This window comes from Thamnophis sirtalis, unplaced genomic scaffold, assembly GCF_051295495.1.
Source record: "Thamnophis sirtalis isolate CommonGarterSnake01/CBP01778 unplaced genomic scaffold, rThaSir2_p1.2 scaffold_6, whole genome shotgun sequence".
NCBI lineage: Eukaryota > Metazoa > Chordata > Lepidosauria > Squamata > Natricidae > Thamnophis > Thamnophis sirtalis.
The window spans coordinates 36441834-36459245 of record NW_028261386.1 but is presented as its reverse complement, the minus strand read 5'-3'; the positions used below and the strand labels follow the sequence as shown (position 1 = coordinate 36459245).

At 38.4% G+C, this 17412-nt stretch overlaps 2 protein-coding genes and 1 pseudogene across 3 annotated transcripts in view; 2 read left to right on the top strand and 1 right to left on the bottom strand.

Moving 5' to 3' along the window:
- Positions 1 to 368: 368 nt before the first annotated feature.
- Positions 369 to 4805, bottom strand: MORN2 (MORN repeat containing 2). Its single transcript, XM_014067679.2, has 5 exons — positions 4760 to 4805; positions 4207 to 4257; positions 3128 to 3234; positions 1412 to 1548; positions 369 to 917 (listed from the first exon to the last, which is right to left on the bottom strand). Exons 1-5 carry the CDS (start codon positions 4764 to 4766, stop codon positions 815 to 817), a joined length of 405 nt encoding a protein of 134 aa, XP_013923154.2. The 5' UTR covers positions 4767 to 4805; the 3' UTR covers positions 369 to 814.
- Positions 4806 to 4834: 29 nt separating this feature from the next.
- The window catches only part of DHX57 (DExH-box helicase 57), a 40975-nt gene continuing 28397 nt past the window's right edge, over positions 4835 to 17412 (top strand). Inside the window, exons 1-8 of one of the 2 annotated variants that reach the window (XM_087717599.1) lie at positions 4835 to 4920; positions 5707 to 6000; positions 6559 to 6711; positions 7087 to 7251; positions 7844 to 8628; positions 10302 to 10480; positions 10864 to 10985; positions 12297 to 12492. In XM_087717599.1, coding sequence (XP_087573725.1) covers positions 5714 to 6000; positions 6559 to 6711; positions 7087 to 7251; positions 7844 to 8628; positions 10302 to 10480; positions 10864 to 10985; positions 12297 to 12492 — 1887 coding nt within the window. In that variant the 5' untranslated portion in view covers positions 4835 to 4920; positions 5707 to 5713. The remainder of the gene's footprint in view (positions 4921 to 5706; positions 6001 to 6558; positions 6712 to 7086; positions 7252 to 7843; positions 8629 to 10301; positions 10481 to 10863; positions 10986 to 12296; positions 12493 to 17412) is intronic. The other variant, XM_087717600.1, reaches the window with a different exon arrangement.
- LOC148044945 (uncharacterized) lies at positions 14108 to 15912 on the top strand (annotated as a pseudogene).

Below are 17412 nucleotides of genomic sequence, written 5' to 3'. Positions count from 1 at the left end.
GGACAGCACTGGCTCTTCGGCTAGAGATGAGCACTGCCCCCTAGAGTTGGGAATGACTAGCACATATGTGCAAGGGGAACTTTTACCTATAGCCAGAAATGAAAGGGAGTAGGAGATGGTACTAATCCCCATAGGTTCCATAGGCTGCTGGAAAGTTAAACTCATTGCATTCAGAAATTCTGTTGCTAAAATATTGGATTATTTTAACAAACTTATCTGTTAGAGATATTTGTTAATTCTGAAATAAATTGTATATTAACAAACTTCCAATGTAAATCCAGTATCTCAGTGAAGGTCTGGGCTATGCTTTAGTCTGGGCTTTCAGATTTATGCAAAATTGAAGGTAAGAAATCCACTAGAAGCATTGGTGTAAGTTCAATTCATGTTTAATGTATTATTTAAAAACAGACTGATAAAAATTGCAGACTTTAAACCACTTATTTATATACATGCAGTATATTGATTCAATTAAATTTTACTTTGTTTTGCATAATTCCTATTCTTCCCAAATATCTCAACTGCTAATATTGAACTATTGAATATTGAATTTTTATAATTATTAGAAAACATTTTTAAACATTAGCATGCTAAATATAAAATGATATGTATTATTTTATATATATACAATGTGTACAATTAAATTAAGAGAAAAAGATGATGTTCTGAAAGCTAAAGAAATAAATAGACCTTTATTTTACCTGTTTAAACTTTATTTTTAAAAACAGTAATTTGTCTCTATTAAACTATATATAAAACAATTTGCTTGAAAACTCTGTAACAGAGATTTGATTTCACTCTATCGGTCCAAACCAGTCTACATTTCTAACTTTAGCTTCAACCCTGGTGCTGCTGTATAGTGAAAGGTGCCATCCCATTCCAGCCCTTGGGTGTCTGTAAATTCTCCTTTCCCTTCCACCCTGAGATGAAAACAAAAATATCAGGTTAAACGAAAGAAACTATCCATAATCATGTACTCCTAGAGGTATTTTGAGACACAATTTGCTAAAACAGTAATATTGACTTATTTTAATTAGGATCTTATAAAACAGTAAAATGAGGTACAACAAATTAAGACAGATAACACCACCACTACAATAAAATTATCCAAACAATGATAGAAGAAATATAGAAATAAAACATTGTAAGGAGTTTCAATAGCAAAATTAAAATCTTGAAATCTTTTCAGATATGGTATATTCCTATCCTGTCCTGAATGCTAGGCTATGGCCTTTAAATTAAGCCAGACTTTTTGAGGTTGATATAACACAGTAAGCCAGAAACAAATTAAGTATATTTTGGATTACATACATAAACCAAGATACATAAACCAATACTAAATTTCGAATACAAACTAGGTATATTACTGTAGTAGATACTAAGTTAATTTTTTGCAGTAATTTTTTCAACTTACTTATTTTCATTGAATTGTCCAGTATATTTGGATCCATTGGGAAATATATAAGTTCCTGTTCCATGTAACATGTTGTTCTTGAATTCACCTTCATAAACGGCACCTGAAGGATGTTCTAGCCTTCCTAAACCATTCATCTAACTTAACAAAAAGCGGTATTACAAGATGTATTAATAAAATTACTCCAAATATTATTTTCCTAAATTTAGTAAATTTAAAAGGGCCATGCATAGGATTAACTCAGGACAAGTTCAGCTGAATAAAGTTCATCTTATAGCTTACTTTAAGACAATTTGAGCTGGAAAATTAAACAACCCTATATTGTACCAACTTCATTTAAGCACATTAAGAAGAACAAATTCAGAATCAAAATAAACATGTTTTAGAACAGATGATAAACAATTAAATGCTTGTTGTCTTCTATAATTTAAAAACATTGTGGCAGTGCTCTAGAAATAAAAACTTTCTTCCTTATGATCTATTCTAAAATATGTGAAATATTAATACTATGTAGATGCAAAGTGAAATGGAATTTATCCCTGTTTATTACAGTCATATCCCTCAAGTACATGTGGACTCTTAGTGGCCATATGAATAGATTTACTCTAGGATGATTTGTCCTGAAACTGGTTTTTCAGATTTTGTTGTACTGTATCTACACTCTTTTGTAGATGTCTCAGAACAAGAAAACTAACACATCAGATAACTAAACTACCTCTTGCCTTACTTTGCAGCTTTAGCCCTGGGAGGAGAATAATAATTAGGAAAATTGTTATGCATCATGAACTCTCACCTATCATTCTGCTTACGGCAGAAAAGTCAACTAAATGTTCTAATAATATACTTGCTCTGCATGTATTAAAACAAGACAATGGCTAAGCTACTATATATATATACTTAAAGTCACAACCCCTGGTATGCCCAAGTGTGGGAGGAAGGTCACACTTCCACTCTCTGTCATTAGGCTCATCACAAGAGTCCATCCAGACAGAAACCCAATATTTTTACTGTTGCCTTTGTTATATTTGTGTTTTTTATTTGTGCTGATAAATAAATAAAGTATAGATCTATTTCAAGCTATTTAGTTCTCATCAGCTAGCCATATCCTTACTTGATTATATATATATATATATATATATATATATATATATTTGTGTATATACACATTTTCATAAATGTGGACATCTGTTTTCCACAGATTCTCCATTCCTACCTACCTAAATCCCCATACGAAATTGCTATGGAAGGCTGAGAGGAAATCAGTGACATCAAATAAGATACCGCATGGAGGGTTCCAAGATGTTCAAATGGAGGTACTTTTCAGTAAAATGAAGCTATAATTGGCGGTATCCCAAGTTTTATTTATTCATGGGGGTTTCTTAAGTCAATTATTTGCCATCAACTTCAAATTTTGGTCACTGAAAGTTCTATATTTTTATATATCTATATTTTTCTTCAGTACCACAGCACTTCCAGGGAATCCTATTGACATTTCTGATCTTTTCCTTCCACTTCCTTCAACCTTGATACAATCATTTCCCCCTAATTTGCTATTTGTTTGTATTACACCACCCAAAGTATGTGAGTTTCTGCTCGCTAATTAGGGCTTCATCGGTACAGTCAGTCTTTATTGTTTTTTACAACCAACTTAATATTATTGTAATAGAAGATCTTTAATTATTTGCATGTTTTAGATATTTTAAAAAACAAATATACCCTATCATTCTTCCATGTTCCACGATAAATAATTCCACCTGCAGTTGTATGAACTCCATATCCATTTCTCTCAAGAATTCCATCAGGTGTTCTTGTACAGTCACCATCTAATGAATCAAAAGACAATACAGGAGGGAAAAACAAGTTACTCAATAGAATTAGTGATGTATTTTTACTATGCTATAAAAAAAATTATCTGGCCACATGGTATCATGCATCTTGAGAGTCTTGAGCTAATTTGGAACTGATAACCTAAAGAAGGCATGCTGAATTAAGTCTCTGGGAAGTTCTATTGAAATCTTGACAGAGACTTCAATAGAGAGAGTTTGATTGCTCTCTCTAATCCCTCCACTACAGAAGGAGAGCTATAGCATGGGATCAGAACAATGGTCATTGAATCCTTTGGGAACTCATTGATTATAGGTAGTTCATTTTTGGTTATAATAACAGAATTAGGTGGCTACCCAGATGAATCAGCTAGCTCAGACTATGAACCAATTAGTCCAGCAGATGGGACAAACTTACTGTTTGTTTTTTTACCGTTGAATCTGACAGCTCAGCATTAATGCTGAGGTAAATTCAGCACATCATGTAGACATGGCTTATGATAATGCTATATTTTATTTTCAATACTGCTTTCAATAATTGTAGTATTGACAGTGCAACATGATTTGATAATATCATTCAAGAAAGGTCATACTTTAGGGTATACAATTAAATGCAGTTAGATGTTCACTAGCGGGAAATTTCTTCAAAGCCACTTTCCTATCTTTCCCAACCAGAATTTAGAGAAAACTGAGGAAATCGAACGCTAAAACATTCCTGATATTAAAAAACAAACTCATTTCAGCTTATCCTACTAGGAGAGGCGTGCATAGTAGATTATATTCTAAAATAATTCATTTGCATTGTAATGTTATTGTCTCATTTACAGCACAATCCTATTTTTTTCAAAAATAAGAACTGTTGAATTTATTTTATTGCAAATAAGCGCAACACAGCCTGGATTGGAAATAATTTGTATAGATTTAAATAATCTTTCACTAACACATTATAATATAGCATCTGTAAATATTTACCATACTTATCTTGATTTGGAAATATAAATGATATTTTATAAACTTCAGAACCTGTTGAGAAAGAATATACTTTTACTGATCTTTAAATGTATCCTTCAGCCTAAATATAAAATATAAATAGAGAGTGTGAGTTTGATGTAGTGGTGAAGATACTGGCATAGAAATGAGGAATCATTGAATTCTTAGTTGCTTCTCATTAGTCCAGCCCACCTCAAAGGGTTGCTGTTACTTACACACACACACACAAACACACACACACACACACACACACACACACACAGATGCAAAGGAAGCGAGGGAGAGAGAATCATCATCATCATCTGCTCAAGCTTAGTTCATCCTTCCATCTGTCACCCATAAAGTATTCTACACTTAACGGATCTTTTGAGTGCAAAACCACGTTAACAGACACATCAACATTTCACTGGAGAGGTGTGCAAATTCTCCCTGTACTGAAACTGACATAACTTTTTGACTTCGATCAAGAAACACTTTCTTTTTTGTGTGCGTGTTTTTGTTTTCAAACAATCATCCCATTGGAATCGCTACTCACCGGACATAACTCGGAAAGTGCAGACGCGGTTGCTATGGCGACAAGATTTACAGGAAGCGAAAGCTTTTTTACTTCCAGGTCACGGTGGAGTCTTGGCTTCTGCCGGGATTCCGGGCGGCAGTGGCTGTATCTGCTGAGGGTAATTAGCAGGAGAGACAGAGGTTTGTCATTATGGGGAGGGCGGGATGATATTTACAGTGCCGTTCGAGCGATCTTTTCTGAGGCTGTAACCTTCCGTTGGCTTGCTAGTCTTTTAACAACCGGGCAAATGTACAGAGAGTTTAGAGTAGTGGAGAGTCCCCCGGACTGAAGAGGGGGTTTTACAACACGCATGCAGGGAGGCTGTAAGTTTTCTGAAAATGTCTCTGGAAACGCTGGACATGAGATGCTTGCAAGTATTGAGGGAGACGAGGAATTTCAGTCCGGTGTATATATAGTGTTTAAGTGATGCAATATGGCTTTTTTCAATAATGGTAGTGGAGTGTTTTTTGCACAAGGATATCTCGGGATTGGCCCCTTAAATTAATGGCACTGAGGAGTAGATCTGACTTAAATCCACAAGCTTATGCTACATTAGTTGAATAGACTGTGCACTGGTTGCCAACTACAGTTCTCTATATGGTTTTTCCTATTTTCACTGTGAATACTGAGGTTCTCTCCCTCACCGCCAATAGTGAGCATCAATATGTAAAGACAAGGGTGTCAATCTACATTTCCTTGAGGGCCACTTCAGGATTGTGTTTGATTTGGAGGGCGTGGGGGGGGGGTAGGCGTGGCCACGTTGGGTGTTTGACACAGGCACAAGATGCATTTTTTCCATTCTTTCTTTCCACACTTCTTTACAACCACCATTTTCCTATCTCTTCTACCAGATATTACTGGCAAACATGTAGCATTATACTTCACTCTTGAGCATTTTGTTTCATGGTTCCCCCCCCCCCCTTTAGCTAAAAAATGAGTTCAGCAAAGAGAAGAGGAGGACCCAAAAGTAGAGGAGGAAAAGGAGGAGGCAGTGGCAGCAAACATCAAGGCAGTGGCAGCAAACATCAAGGCAGTGGCAGCAAACATCAAGGCAGTGGCAGCAAACATCAAGGCAGTGGCGTGAAAAAAGGATTGGATGAAATATGGGAGGATGATTTCTACGTTTTCGGTAAAACAAAAGGCAGTGGCCACAAAAAAGAATTGGATGAAATGAGTGAGGATGATTTCTGCGTTTTCGGTGAAACAGAAGATGCATGCAGGTTAGCAAAATGAATTTATTATTTGGGATATGAACTGAATGTAGTATCATAGAATTAGGAGGCCAGAGAAATTAAGGAGATCTGAGCTTCATTTTGGGTTTATGAGATAATGGGATCCAAACTTTTATTTCTTGGCACATAAATTTCTGTGCATGGGGAAGAGGTGCTTGCTTTTTCAACAGGCAGCTCTTTTGCTCTGTCTGCTTAATGACCAACACAGTCTCTTGGGGACTGTACCTGGGAGGGTGGGGATAAAGGTGTTGAGCTAGATTATTATATATGGGCACTTTGGTTAACTTCAACGATTTATAACCAAAATTGGGACCATGTAAGTCAAGAATTACTTTTATATGTTTTTCCTCTTCGTTGCTTTGGCAAGAGATCTTTGCAATCTTTCTTACGTTCTCCACCCTTTCTGAGCATTTGCTAACAGCAGAAGATGGAACTGATCTCATACCATGGTCATTTTAATCATAATTTTAACTAATAAATTTTATGTATTTTTGATATGCATTTTACACTACTTGACTGTATTTGTAAATAATCTTCTTTTTGTAGATCAGGTTCTGGTAACAGAGGAAATGGACAAACGAAGCCTGCATCCAAGATCAAAACACATCAGCAGACTCTTCATATGACTTCAGAAAATCAGAAAAGAGTAAAAAAACTTCTTTGTGAACTCCAGGAGCAGGAACTGGCTTCTAGTTCGAAGTGAGTTTTTTTAAAAACACAGCGTACTTATTCTTTAAATATGACATGCCACCAAATTGTATATGAACCCCTTTCATTTTTATAACTAAAGAGGCCTTTCACAGTGCATAATTATGGTATAAAATTAGCATATCTAGATTGTTGATTGATTTAGCAAACAAGATTTTGTACCCATTCTAGAAGAGGAAGCAATGTGTTTATTTAACTGAAAGTGGCTGCATGTTTTACGTAACAAAGACAGTTAATTTCTACCCTTGAACAATTAATAAAAACCACTTCCAGACTGAGGGAGAAGAGTATAAAATCCTTTTGTATAATCCTAATCCTCCAAATTAATTTATTGGTTTTAATCCTATAAATATTTTATGCTTTTAGGACAGAAATGTCAGGCATAGATGATTACAGTGAGTCAGAAGATGAGCAGTCCTGGTCAGATGACGATGCATTCTCTAAAACCGATTCAAAAGCTGCTTCTCAAGCAATAGTGAACCATGTGCTAGAGACGGAAGTATCATCTTTTGCTGTGCATAAGCTTTCCAGGTAATTATTTAACATCAAAGCCACTGTATAATTTAGGAATCATTGTTAGAATGGATAGTTGCAGTTACTTGAAGGAATAACTGGCATCAGAATCTAGCAACTCATTAGTAAGACAATGTTGGCTTTGATTAAAACAAACACATTTCACATTGTTATAATTATCAAATTACTGTCAATGGGCTGCTTCTTTCTAGAAATTCCAATTCTTTGTGTTATTATTGGGGCGGAGGGGGGGCAAGGGGGGGAAAAAACCAAGTTCTTCATTCAAGTGAATTTCCTATCAACCCAAATACTGCTAATCCCTTCCTGGCTCTTTTATTCTGCCCTAGGAGATTTTTAGTAATTCAACTCTGCTTCATCAATTACTCAGACCATTAGTGTATCTTCACGGAATGCAAAATTTCATATTCTAAAAACAACCGCAGACTCAGATAACAATGTATTTTCTACTTGCAGAATCAAAGTGTATTATGCAATCCAGAGTAGCTTTTTCTCATAGGCTAAAATGGGCTAAAATATTCATTTTCAGAAGTAGTAGAACTACTTGCTCTTGCCCAGATGGCACTTGTATCCACTGTTTTCTTCCTCCTAGGTATGGATTTGATTCTGAGCATTGTCAAGCAGTACTGAAAACTTACAATGGTAACATTGGAGCATCTTTGGAACATTTACTTTTGCAGTGCTTTACAGAAAAGTTTGGAAAGGAAATGCAGCACACAGAAGCTTCTGTTCCAGCAAATATTAAAGATTGTTTTGAACAAAGGCAAGAAGAAGCTTTAGCCCTCCGTTCAATCTGCGGAGACAAATTTGTTGAACGAATTCGAAATCGAGTTTGGATTATTACATTAGAGTTGGCATATCTAACAAATATTCTCAGCAAGACAAAACAAGGAAATAGCATCACCAGTAACACAGTTAATACAAATTCCCAGAGTATCTGTAAATATTACCTTCGAGGAGATTGCAAATTTGGATTAAGATGCAAATTCAAGCATGAAACTTCACCCAATGAGAAATCACTTCCCCCCATTCGAGAGGATGCACATCTTAAACTTAGTGCTCCTGTGTACGAACTTGAAGTAAGATTTCCAGAAGATAATAAATACCCTTATCAACCACCTCTTGTGGCCTTCTATTCTACTAATGAGAACCTGCCCCTATCTTGTCGATTGCACTTAGCAGAATTCCTTTATGAAAAGGCCTTAATTTCATCTGAGTCTAATGAACCTGTAGTATATGATTTTGTAACATGCTTAAGAGATGAAGCTCAAGTCCTGAAATTGCTCAATAAGACACCCCACAAATACAGTGTTCCCTCACTGCCTCCAAAACAAACGTTTCTAAGTAGCTCTAATAATCCATATCAGACTTCTCAAGGTATGTTCATTTTTCATAACTCTTTATTGGGATCTTGAAAATCAATGTTGAATGCCTCCATTTTGCTTCCAATTGATATGATAATAATATTTAGGTATTATTCCTACTCTGGTGGGCTTGAACAATATTATAAATAAATTTTGAGAGGAAACTTTGTAACTGATTGGATTTTTGTTTTTGTTTTTTTAGTAATTTGCTAACATGAATAGAACTAGGCAATTTTCAGTTAGATAGAATTGTGCTTCAAGGAATGAATTGTGTGTAAGTAAGAAATGTCAGAGTTTGTACTTCAACAAATAAATTAACACCAAATGACAAAAAGATATAACTATTTTTTAAAGTAATATTGTATCACCCAAAGTCTTCCTAATGTATTGAGTTCCCAGTTTGGAGACTATAGAATTGAAAGAGATCAACCCAAGAGGGCAGATTTTCCCATTAAAACTTGCATTGGAGAATGAACCTTTAATATAATCCTTCATTGATCATTTTATTTGGATTAGCATTTTAGCATTTGCTGTTCATTAATCCAAATCTCATTTACAGTATTTATGGAAAGTGTATTATACCCTTTAATTGATACCTTCAAGTACCCTACAACAGCAGTCCCCAATCTTTCCGGCTCTGAGAATCAGTGATGGTGGTGGTGGAAGAAGGAATAATTTCATGCACATGTGTGCACCGTTTGCACAAATTCAGCTTTGTGAGTTTGCACATTTGCCGTTTGTGCAGGATGGGTCCAGATAGATTGAACTGGAGGTTGGCGACCCCTGCCCTACAACATGTATCTTGAACAAAACATAAGAAAATTGTATCTAATAAAATCACCATTATAAACCCGAAAAGGCATAAATTTAAGAAAATTGATTTTAAAAAACTTGTTTCCATTGCAAAGTAAACATTGGGATACTATGGATGCGAGAATGATAATATCTACTCAAGAACAATAACTTTTGCCTGACTTTATTTAAGAAAAGCATGATACATCTAATTTCAGTAACAAATACAGTATGATATTCTTCTAATGAATAGAACTTCAAGTTCCATCATCATTAGCCAGCACCTATAACCCATATAATAGTCTTGTTTTAATCTGTATAAGCCTCTTTTGAGAGAGAAATCAATACTAGAATGATTGAAATGCTAAAATGGGTGAACATAATTCTGATCATGAGGAAACTGAAAGATATTTGGTAGAGAAAGTCTTCTAAAATGCAAGATAGAATCCATTTGATTGTGTAAGCTCCTATGTTCATTTCCTAGCATCACTAGGCAGAACTAGGAAAAATGTTCTTTAAGATCTAGAGAAGCAATGACAGTTTTCAATCAATAATGAGCTTGATAGAGCAGGCCTGATTATTTTTTAACTGCAGTCACATCTTATACTTACCTCTAGAGTGCCCAATTCATGGCTATATAATTTAAAGGAACTCCTAATCTGAATTTATTTAGTGTGTGATACATTTCTCCCATCTGTATCAAGGATGACCATCAGTGGAAGCCTGAATTCAAGGTATGGTGGGCAGGATTCCTGAGCAGAAATCTGTCAAATAAATAAACTAACCACTGGTGTACTGATCCCTGTGTCAACAATATTCATACCTTCCCCTTCCACTCTAAGTTAAACCAGTATTGAAGAAAGCACATGCTAATTGTTAAGATTTTTTTTAAAGCATCAACAGAAGTGGAAGCTGAGGAACATGAGAATGACCAAGGGGGCCTACAAACAGTTCATATAGAGAAAGAGAGTTACGTGAATTTCAAAAAGAAACTTTTATTGAAAAGCAGCACTCCATCACAATCTATTACCAAAGAAAATCTTAACATTTGCAAACAATTCCACATAAAAAAGGTATAGTTAGCTTTTAAATTGTTTTAACTATGAATATGTCGGAAAATAATTTGGTATATTGGAACTTTTTTTTTTTACATATCAGGCACATTTATATTCATGTAATAACCCTTGATTGTCATTTTAAAAATCCATTATTGGCTAAAATTACTTTAATAACTGATTAAAAGTTGCAGTCCAAATTTATGGTAATTAACAGTTGGATCCCAATTAGAATTTGTTCTACTTTCTTGAGCTCCTTAAAAATCATGATTTTGTTCATAAAATGCTTCACAAATTTTTATTTATGTTGATTGCCTGCTTTAGTGAACAGTAAATATATTGTTACTCGCATATTGGAGGCTAATTATGGTTGCTGGTAACCTTGTGCATGTTTTTGTCAGTCTTCTAGGCAGTACCAAACCATGTTACAAGAACGCCAAAAACTCCCAGCATGGGAAAAGAAAAAAGATATTCTCAGATTGCTGAGCAAATATCAGGTCCTTGTTGTAAGTGGTATGACTGGGTAAGTGTATAATCTATGTCCAAACTTGAATAGAGGCTACATTGCACTTCATGTCTGATGTCTCAATAGGCCAGTACTCCTTTTTCATAATTCATTATAAATAAGGGAGAGAAGCCCAAAATCATATTCACAAGAAAGGAGGGATACTTTTGCTGTTTTTCTTAGATTAAGATTGACTGATCAGTTCTCCATCTTTCCCCAGTTTAGTTTAGTTGAAAAATAAATGTGAAGAAATAAAAAAGCCAGATCAATGTCTCTTTGTGTTTATAATTTACCATTTCTTGTTAAGACTTGATAGATAAACAGGCTAAAAAATAAAAAGAAGAAAATGAAATCTATCTATTGGTTAGATTATGAACTGCCAGCAATGAAACTATTGTAGAATTAAATGAAAGAGTAATCATACATTCTCTACGTATTTCTGCTAATAATTCAAATTATAATATAACTTTAGTAGTAATTACAGTTTAAAATGTCAATTATAAATACAATTAAATATAAAATTCTACCCTTTTTTAGAACATCCTAAAATTAAAAAGTCTGATTCAACGTTCTGTAGCATCTATGTCAAAATTATGTGAAGCAGAGTTCCCCAACCTTTCTGCCTTTGCAGATTGGCGGGGGTGGTGGTTGCGCACAAGCAGCCGGCAAGCGTGCATGTGCAGCTCCATTTTGCATGAGCAGGAGGCATGCATGCCCACTGCTGCTTGTGCAAGTGGGGATGTATGCATGCTCTGTTGCTACTTCTGTGGCCGGGTTCTGAACAGCTCACGGGCCAGTAGTGGGCTGTGGCCCACTAGGTTGGGGGCCCCTGGTGTAAAGGAACCTCATACTTTTCCAATAGGAAGCCCCCTATTTGTTTATCTGCTTTGTAGAAGCGTGGCAAAATGTAATCCCCAAAAAGAAGGTTCCATTTTGGCAATGCAAGAGAAATTTCTGCATCTATTTTTTGGCCTCAAATTGTAGACTTTGTAAAAGTCCCATCTGTTTTGTACAGTTCAAGTTGCAGTCCTCAGCAGAAAATCTTTCATGAGGCTTGAATTCAGTCTTTTTTTTTCAAATTTCTGAATCAGCATTAGCAAATAGAAAAAAATTAAATGTATTTTTATTTCAATGAGCATGTATATAAAGGAAAGATTTGAGGCCAAAAAAACCTATTTATTTTATCCTTTTGATACTTTTATATTTCATTGATATGTGCTCAGTCTTGAGAAGTAGAATATTCTTTAAAAGATATTATCCCTAGTTCAGCTTAGATCTCAATGATTTGTTATGTGCTGTTTGAGGGATGGGTGATTTTTTTCCTTGCAGATGTGGAAAAACCACTCAGGTACCTCAGTTTATTTTGGATTCCTCCCTTGAAGGCCCTTCTAACAAAGTAGCCAACATCATTTGCACCCAACCTCGTAGGATTGCTGCCATTTCTGTTGCTGAACGTGTAGCCAAGGAACGAACAGAAAGAGTTGGAATTACTGTTGGATACCAAATCCGGCTAGAAAGCGTCTGGGTTTGTTTTTTTCATTTTACATTTGTTGAAGTGGTAATTCTGGTAATGTGTTTTAATATAACTCTTTTTAATAAGTGAGAGAAAATATACATAAGTTTACTGTTTTACTTTCCCCTATGTATTCCTTATTGGATCTAAGAATGATACCAGTCATTTGAATATATTTTGGCCAGTGTGTTATAATATATTTTGTTGTGCAACTCCCAGAATTATAGGCAACTATATAAATTAAATTAAATTATTAAATTAAGCTCCACTGCCTTTTTGTCCATGTATGGAAATTACTTTTTCTCTGTTTAAGTAAGGAAGTGTTCCAGGTTGCTTAGTTATAATTATATTAGACTTTTGCATTCACTATTGTTCACCAGCCAGAGTCCAATTTACAATACTGAAAGATATTTTGCTTCATTAGTCATGAACAAGCTTTGTAGTTTTTTGAAATAAATAGATAGAATTTAATAGGGTGAAATTCTACATCTGAATAGGAAAAAATGTAAAACACAAGTATAGTATAGGGAAACCTGGTTGGATCCGAGTGTTCTTTTTTACTATAAGATAAACATGAGCCAGCATTGTGGAATCTCTGCTGAAAAGGTAAATGCTATATTAGGGTGTATTATGAGCCCAAATCATGGGAAATATAAGTTCCACTCAACTGTGTTCTGGTCCATCAGTTGGTTTATAGGTTTCACAGTTCAAAAGGGGCTTGATAAAATTGAGCAAATTCATGCAGAGCTATAAAGATGGTGAAGGGCCTGGAAACAAAGTTTTATGAGTTAGCTTCTAGAGCAGCTGTTAGCAGCTGTTAAACATTTGAAGGGATGTCTGACAGAAGAGAATAAACTAATTCTCTAAGTAGGTGGAGACATCATCCAGGCATGGGTATGACTCCGTCAGGATCCAATACGACTGGGTCTACAAGTATTAAAGACACGCCCACTAGGCTCCTCCCCAGAAATAGACTCAGTCGATCCTTTGATTAGCTGTGTCTCCGTATCTCTCCTTGCTACTTAATCCCTTAATTTCTAAAATCTTTCCAAAATTCTCTAATTGGCTTTCTCTCAAATTTGTGTTTCGATTGGCTTTACTTCTTCGCTCCTTTAAGGCATTGCAGCCTCTAGGAGTCTTTTGCCTCTCTTTGACTTGCTGCTTCAGCAGCAGAGTGCGTTAGCGGCCAGCCTACGAGGTTTTCCCTTAGGCTCCTTTCATTGTCTCCCACTGGTGCCACGCTGCCTGAAAGGCCAATCTCTGAGCCGCGCTGCCAGAGGAGCCAATTGCTGCAGCCACACTGCTGAATGAGACGATCGCTGCAGCCCTGCCACTGGAAAAGCCGCTTCTAATTGCGGCAGCCACAAGAAGCGCTTTGCACACCGCGCCTCTCCTTGCCGCCCCAGCAGCATCCTTCATATGGCTTCAATTCTGCTCCTGATGCCGGAGCATTTGGCAGGCAGCAAATTGTTTGGCGATAAGCTGCTTTGTTGGCTCACTACCTCAGCCCTTCCTCAGGGCTCTGTCTACCAGGGCGGCAGTTGGATTTTGGCGTTAAATCTGGCTGCCATTTTGTTTAGGCGGGAAGCCTACAACGACGCTGTGGAACGCTTCGGTAACATGAGTAATGGCAACCAATGAGATCACGGTTTCCCAGGGGGAGGATTCATCAATTCCAGTTGTCCCTTCTATTCCGGTCCCCTCTGAGCCTAGAAGCAAAAAGAGAGCTTATAACTCCAAGCCTTCTGCTGCCAAGCCTTCTAAGGCCCCTAGGCCTACTCCTCCTCAAGAGGCCCAAAATCTGACTACTCCAAGTGCAGTTCCTGACAAGGCCTCTGACCCAGTTCCACGAAAGGCCACTTCCAAATCCAATCATTGTTCTACTCCTATCCCTGTTCCTAGGGTCTCTCCGCCATAAAATTTCAATCCCATGGAGGATCTCTCCACTGATACCGATGGGGATATCTCTCCCCCGGCTTCTCCTTTAAACCCAGAGGATGGAATTGGATTTTAAGGGGATTCTGACTCTGAATGGTAGTGTTACCCCGGACATAGATGTGGGTTCTCCTGTCCCCAGAGATATGGCTGACATCATAGCAGCTGCCATTGAGCAGGGCATTGCTGCAGGCCTTCAACAGCGGCCTCTTGCTGCTACCACTCCTTATTGCTCCACTTCTAACAAATCAAAGAGGGGGCATTCTAACTAGGCTCAAGAGACCACTTCTGCAAGCGCTTGTCAGCCTTCTGCTGGGGACCCCGAGGAACAGGTCGCACGTGATTCTGACCTGTCAGAAGATGTGGACTTGACTCCTGCTCCTTCTGCCTTATTGAGCCTGTTCAAGCCTGCCTTGTTTCGTTCCCTCTTGTTTAAGGCCAAAAAGGTCTCTGGTATTCCAGCCTCAAAACCATCCTCCTCTGCAGAGGTCGACAAATCTGACACCACAGATCCCCTCTTTTTATGTCCACCGGTCGAAAAGGATATAGTTCCTTCCCCAAAACTATTCCTGGAAGTAATTCAAAATCAGTGGGTTTCTCCGGGGTCAGGACCCCTCCCTTCGACTCTGGACAAACAGTTGTACAATGTCAGCCCAGAGCTCTCTAAACTTTTGGAGGTTCCTTCTATTGATCTTCCCGTGGTTTCTCTGTCATCTCCCAACACGGCCACCAATGCTCCAGAGGATGCTCTCCATCCCGAGGAAAAACGCTTTGAACAATCACTGGTAAAGGGGCATCAGTCCGCCGCATGGGCGGGTCAGAGCCGCCTCTTCTGCTTCCTTTTTCAATAGGGCGGCTCTTCATTGGCTGAAGCAGATGCAGGACAGGATCCCTCCTGGTGATTCCCACGCTCAACAGGACATCAACAAGCTCAAAGCGGCGATGGAGTACGCGGCGGATGCCTTTCTGGATGCGGCTTGTTTCTCCTCCAGGTCGATGGCTTCTACAATCACCACGAGGCGTCTTCTTTGGTTGAAGCAGTGGCAGGTGGAGGCCAGAGCAAAGTAGCGTTTGGCGTCTTCCCCTTTCTCACCCAGCCTGCTCTTTGGTCCGCCTTTGGAACCTCTCTTGGTAGAGTCCAAGGACAAGCGCAAGGTGCTTCCTTCTGCAAACCGCAAGACTGATCCTAAACCTTCTTCTTTCTTCCGCAGGTCGTCCTTTTGTGGGACGGACGGGGGATTTGCCTACCCCCATTCTCAGCGCCAGGCAAGACAGGGTCATCATTTCCAGGACAGGTCCAACAGGAACTCCCAGTGTTTCTCCTATAGAAAGCCCTTCAAGGGCAGCTCAAACTATACCTTTTGAAAGCAGAAGTGAAATCTCTGAAAACCTCCCTATTGGGGGCCTCCTGTCAGCCTTCGCTGATCGCTAGGATGACATCTCCAGCGACTCCTGGATCAGGTGTACTGTCCGTTTTGGCCTGACCCTGGAATTTCTCTCCAGTCCCCTGCATTCTTTCATACGAAGTCCTGTCTCCAGAGACAGTTCCAAAAAACATCTGGTTGAACTAGCTATAGGTCATCTCCTCCAAATTCAGGCCATTGAGAAGGTGCCCCTTGAGCAACAGGGGCGGGGTTTTTATTCCCGTCTCTTCATAGTGCCTAAGTCTTCGGGGGATTGGAGAGCAATTCTCAACCTCAAATTTCTAAACAAATTTATAGTCCACCGGAGGTTTAAAATGCACTCTCTGCTGTCCATTCTGGAGAGCATTCGGCCCAATGACCTTCTCTCTTCCATTGACCTCACAGACGCATACCTCCATATCCCTATTCTTCCAGATCACAGGAAATCTCCTTTTTTCTTATGAAGGGAATCATTTCCAATACCGAGGGCTCCCATTTGGCTTATCCTCAGCCCCAAGGGTTTTTACTAAGATCCTTACTGCTCTGGCCACCCATTTCAGATCTCTGCCGGTTAGAATTTTCTGTTATCTTGATGATATTTTGTTACTATCCAGCTCGTCACATCAGACCCACTGGGACGTCCAGCTCACCTTTCAGGCCCTAGAGCAGTGGTCCCCAACCTTTTTATCGCCGCGGACCAGTCAGCCTTTGATAATTTTACCGTGGCCCGCTGAGCGCGCGCAGGGGTGGGGGGGCGTTGTTCGCGACGACACATTGATTGTCGTGGGGGAAATAGGGGGTGGGAGTATTAGGTATCTTCACTACCATATATAAAAGGAGATACTATCTTAAATAACAAAGTGGGCCCCCACCTCCAAAATATACTAAAAGAAAAAAGATTCCATGTGCTCAACTAATTTTTTTTTAAATCATCACTATATTATGGACTACAGACATTATATATATATATATATATATATATATATATATATATATATATATATATATATATATATATATATATATATACATACATACATACATACATACATACATACATACATACATACATACATACATACATACATATATACATACCGTACGTATGTACGTACGTATATATATAATGTCCAAATAACAGGAAAAGCGCTTCAAGGACCAAAGTATATTCCTTTTTTGCAGCCTTAAGAGAACCAGGCATTCTCGTGGGCTGCAAAAAGGAAACGCGACCCGGGAGCGCAGCCTCCAAGAGTCCATATCGCCAATAACTACGCGTGGGGGGAAAGGAAATGTGTTTTGTGAGGAAGAGAAAGAGCGCGCTTACCGATGCCCGTTGGCGAAATTTTGGAAGAGAGGCAAGAGACTTCAGGCACCGAGCCCCCACCCCTGGCTGCGGCAACTGGAGCGGGCGGGAGGCAGGGAAGGGGTGGGCAAGACCGCCGCTTTTCCACCGTGCGCTGCCCCCCATCTCCCCTCAAAAGACCCCCCCCCCCGCCCTCGGCTGCCCGACGTTCTCTCTCTCTCTCTCTCTCTCTCTACCTCTCCCGCCGTTCCTTCTCACAAGCCAAGGCCGGGCGGGGAAGCCGCCAGGGCC

Excerpts from the sequence above, each read along its gene's own strand:
- MORN2 (XM_014067679.2), bottom strand. Across the intron at positions 3,235-4,206 it reads TCCAAATCAAGATAAGTATG|ATGGTGACTGTACAAGAACA; the intron begins GTAAATATTTAC and ends TTGATTCATTAG. Across the intron at positions 918-1,411 it reads GGACAATTCAATGAAAATAA|GGTGGAAGGGAAAGGAGAAT; the intron begins GTAAGTTGAAAA and ends TTTTCATCTCAG.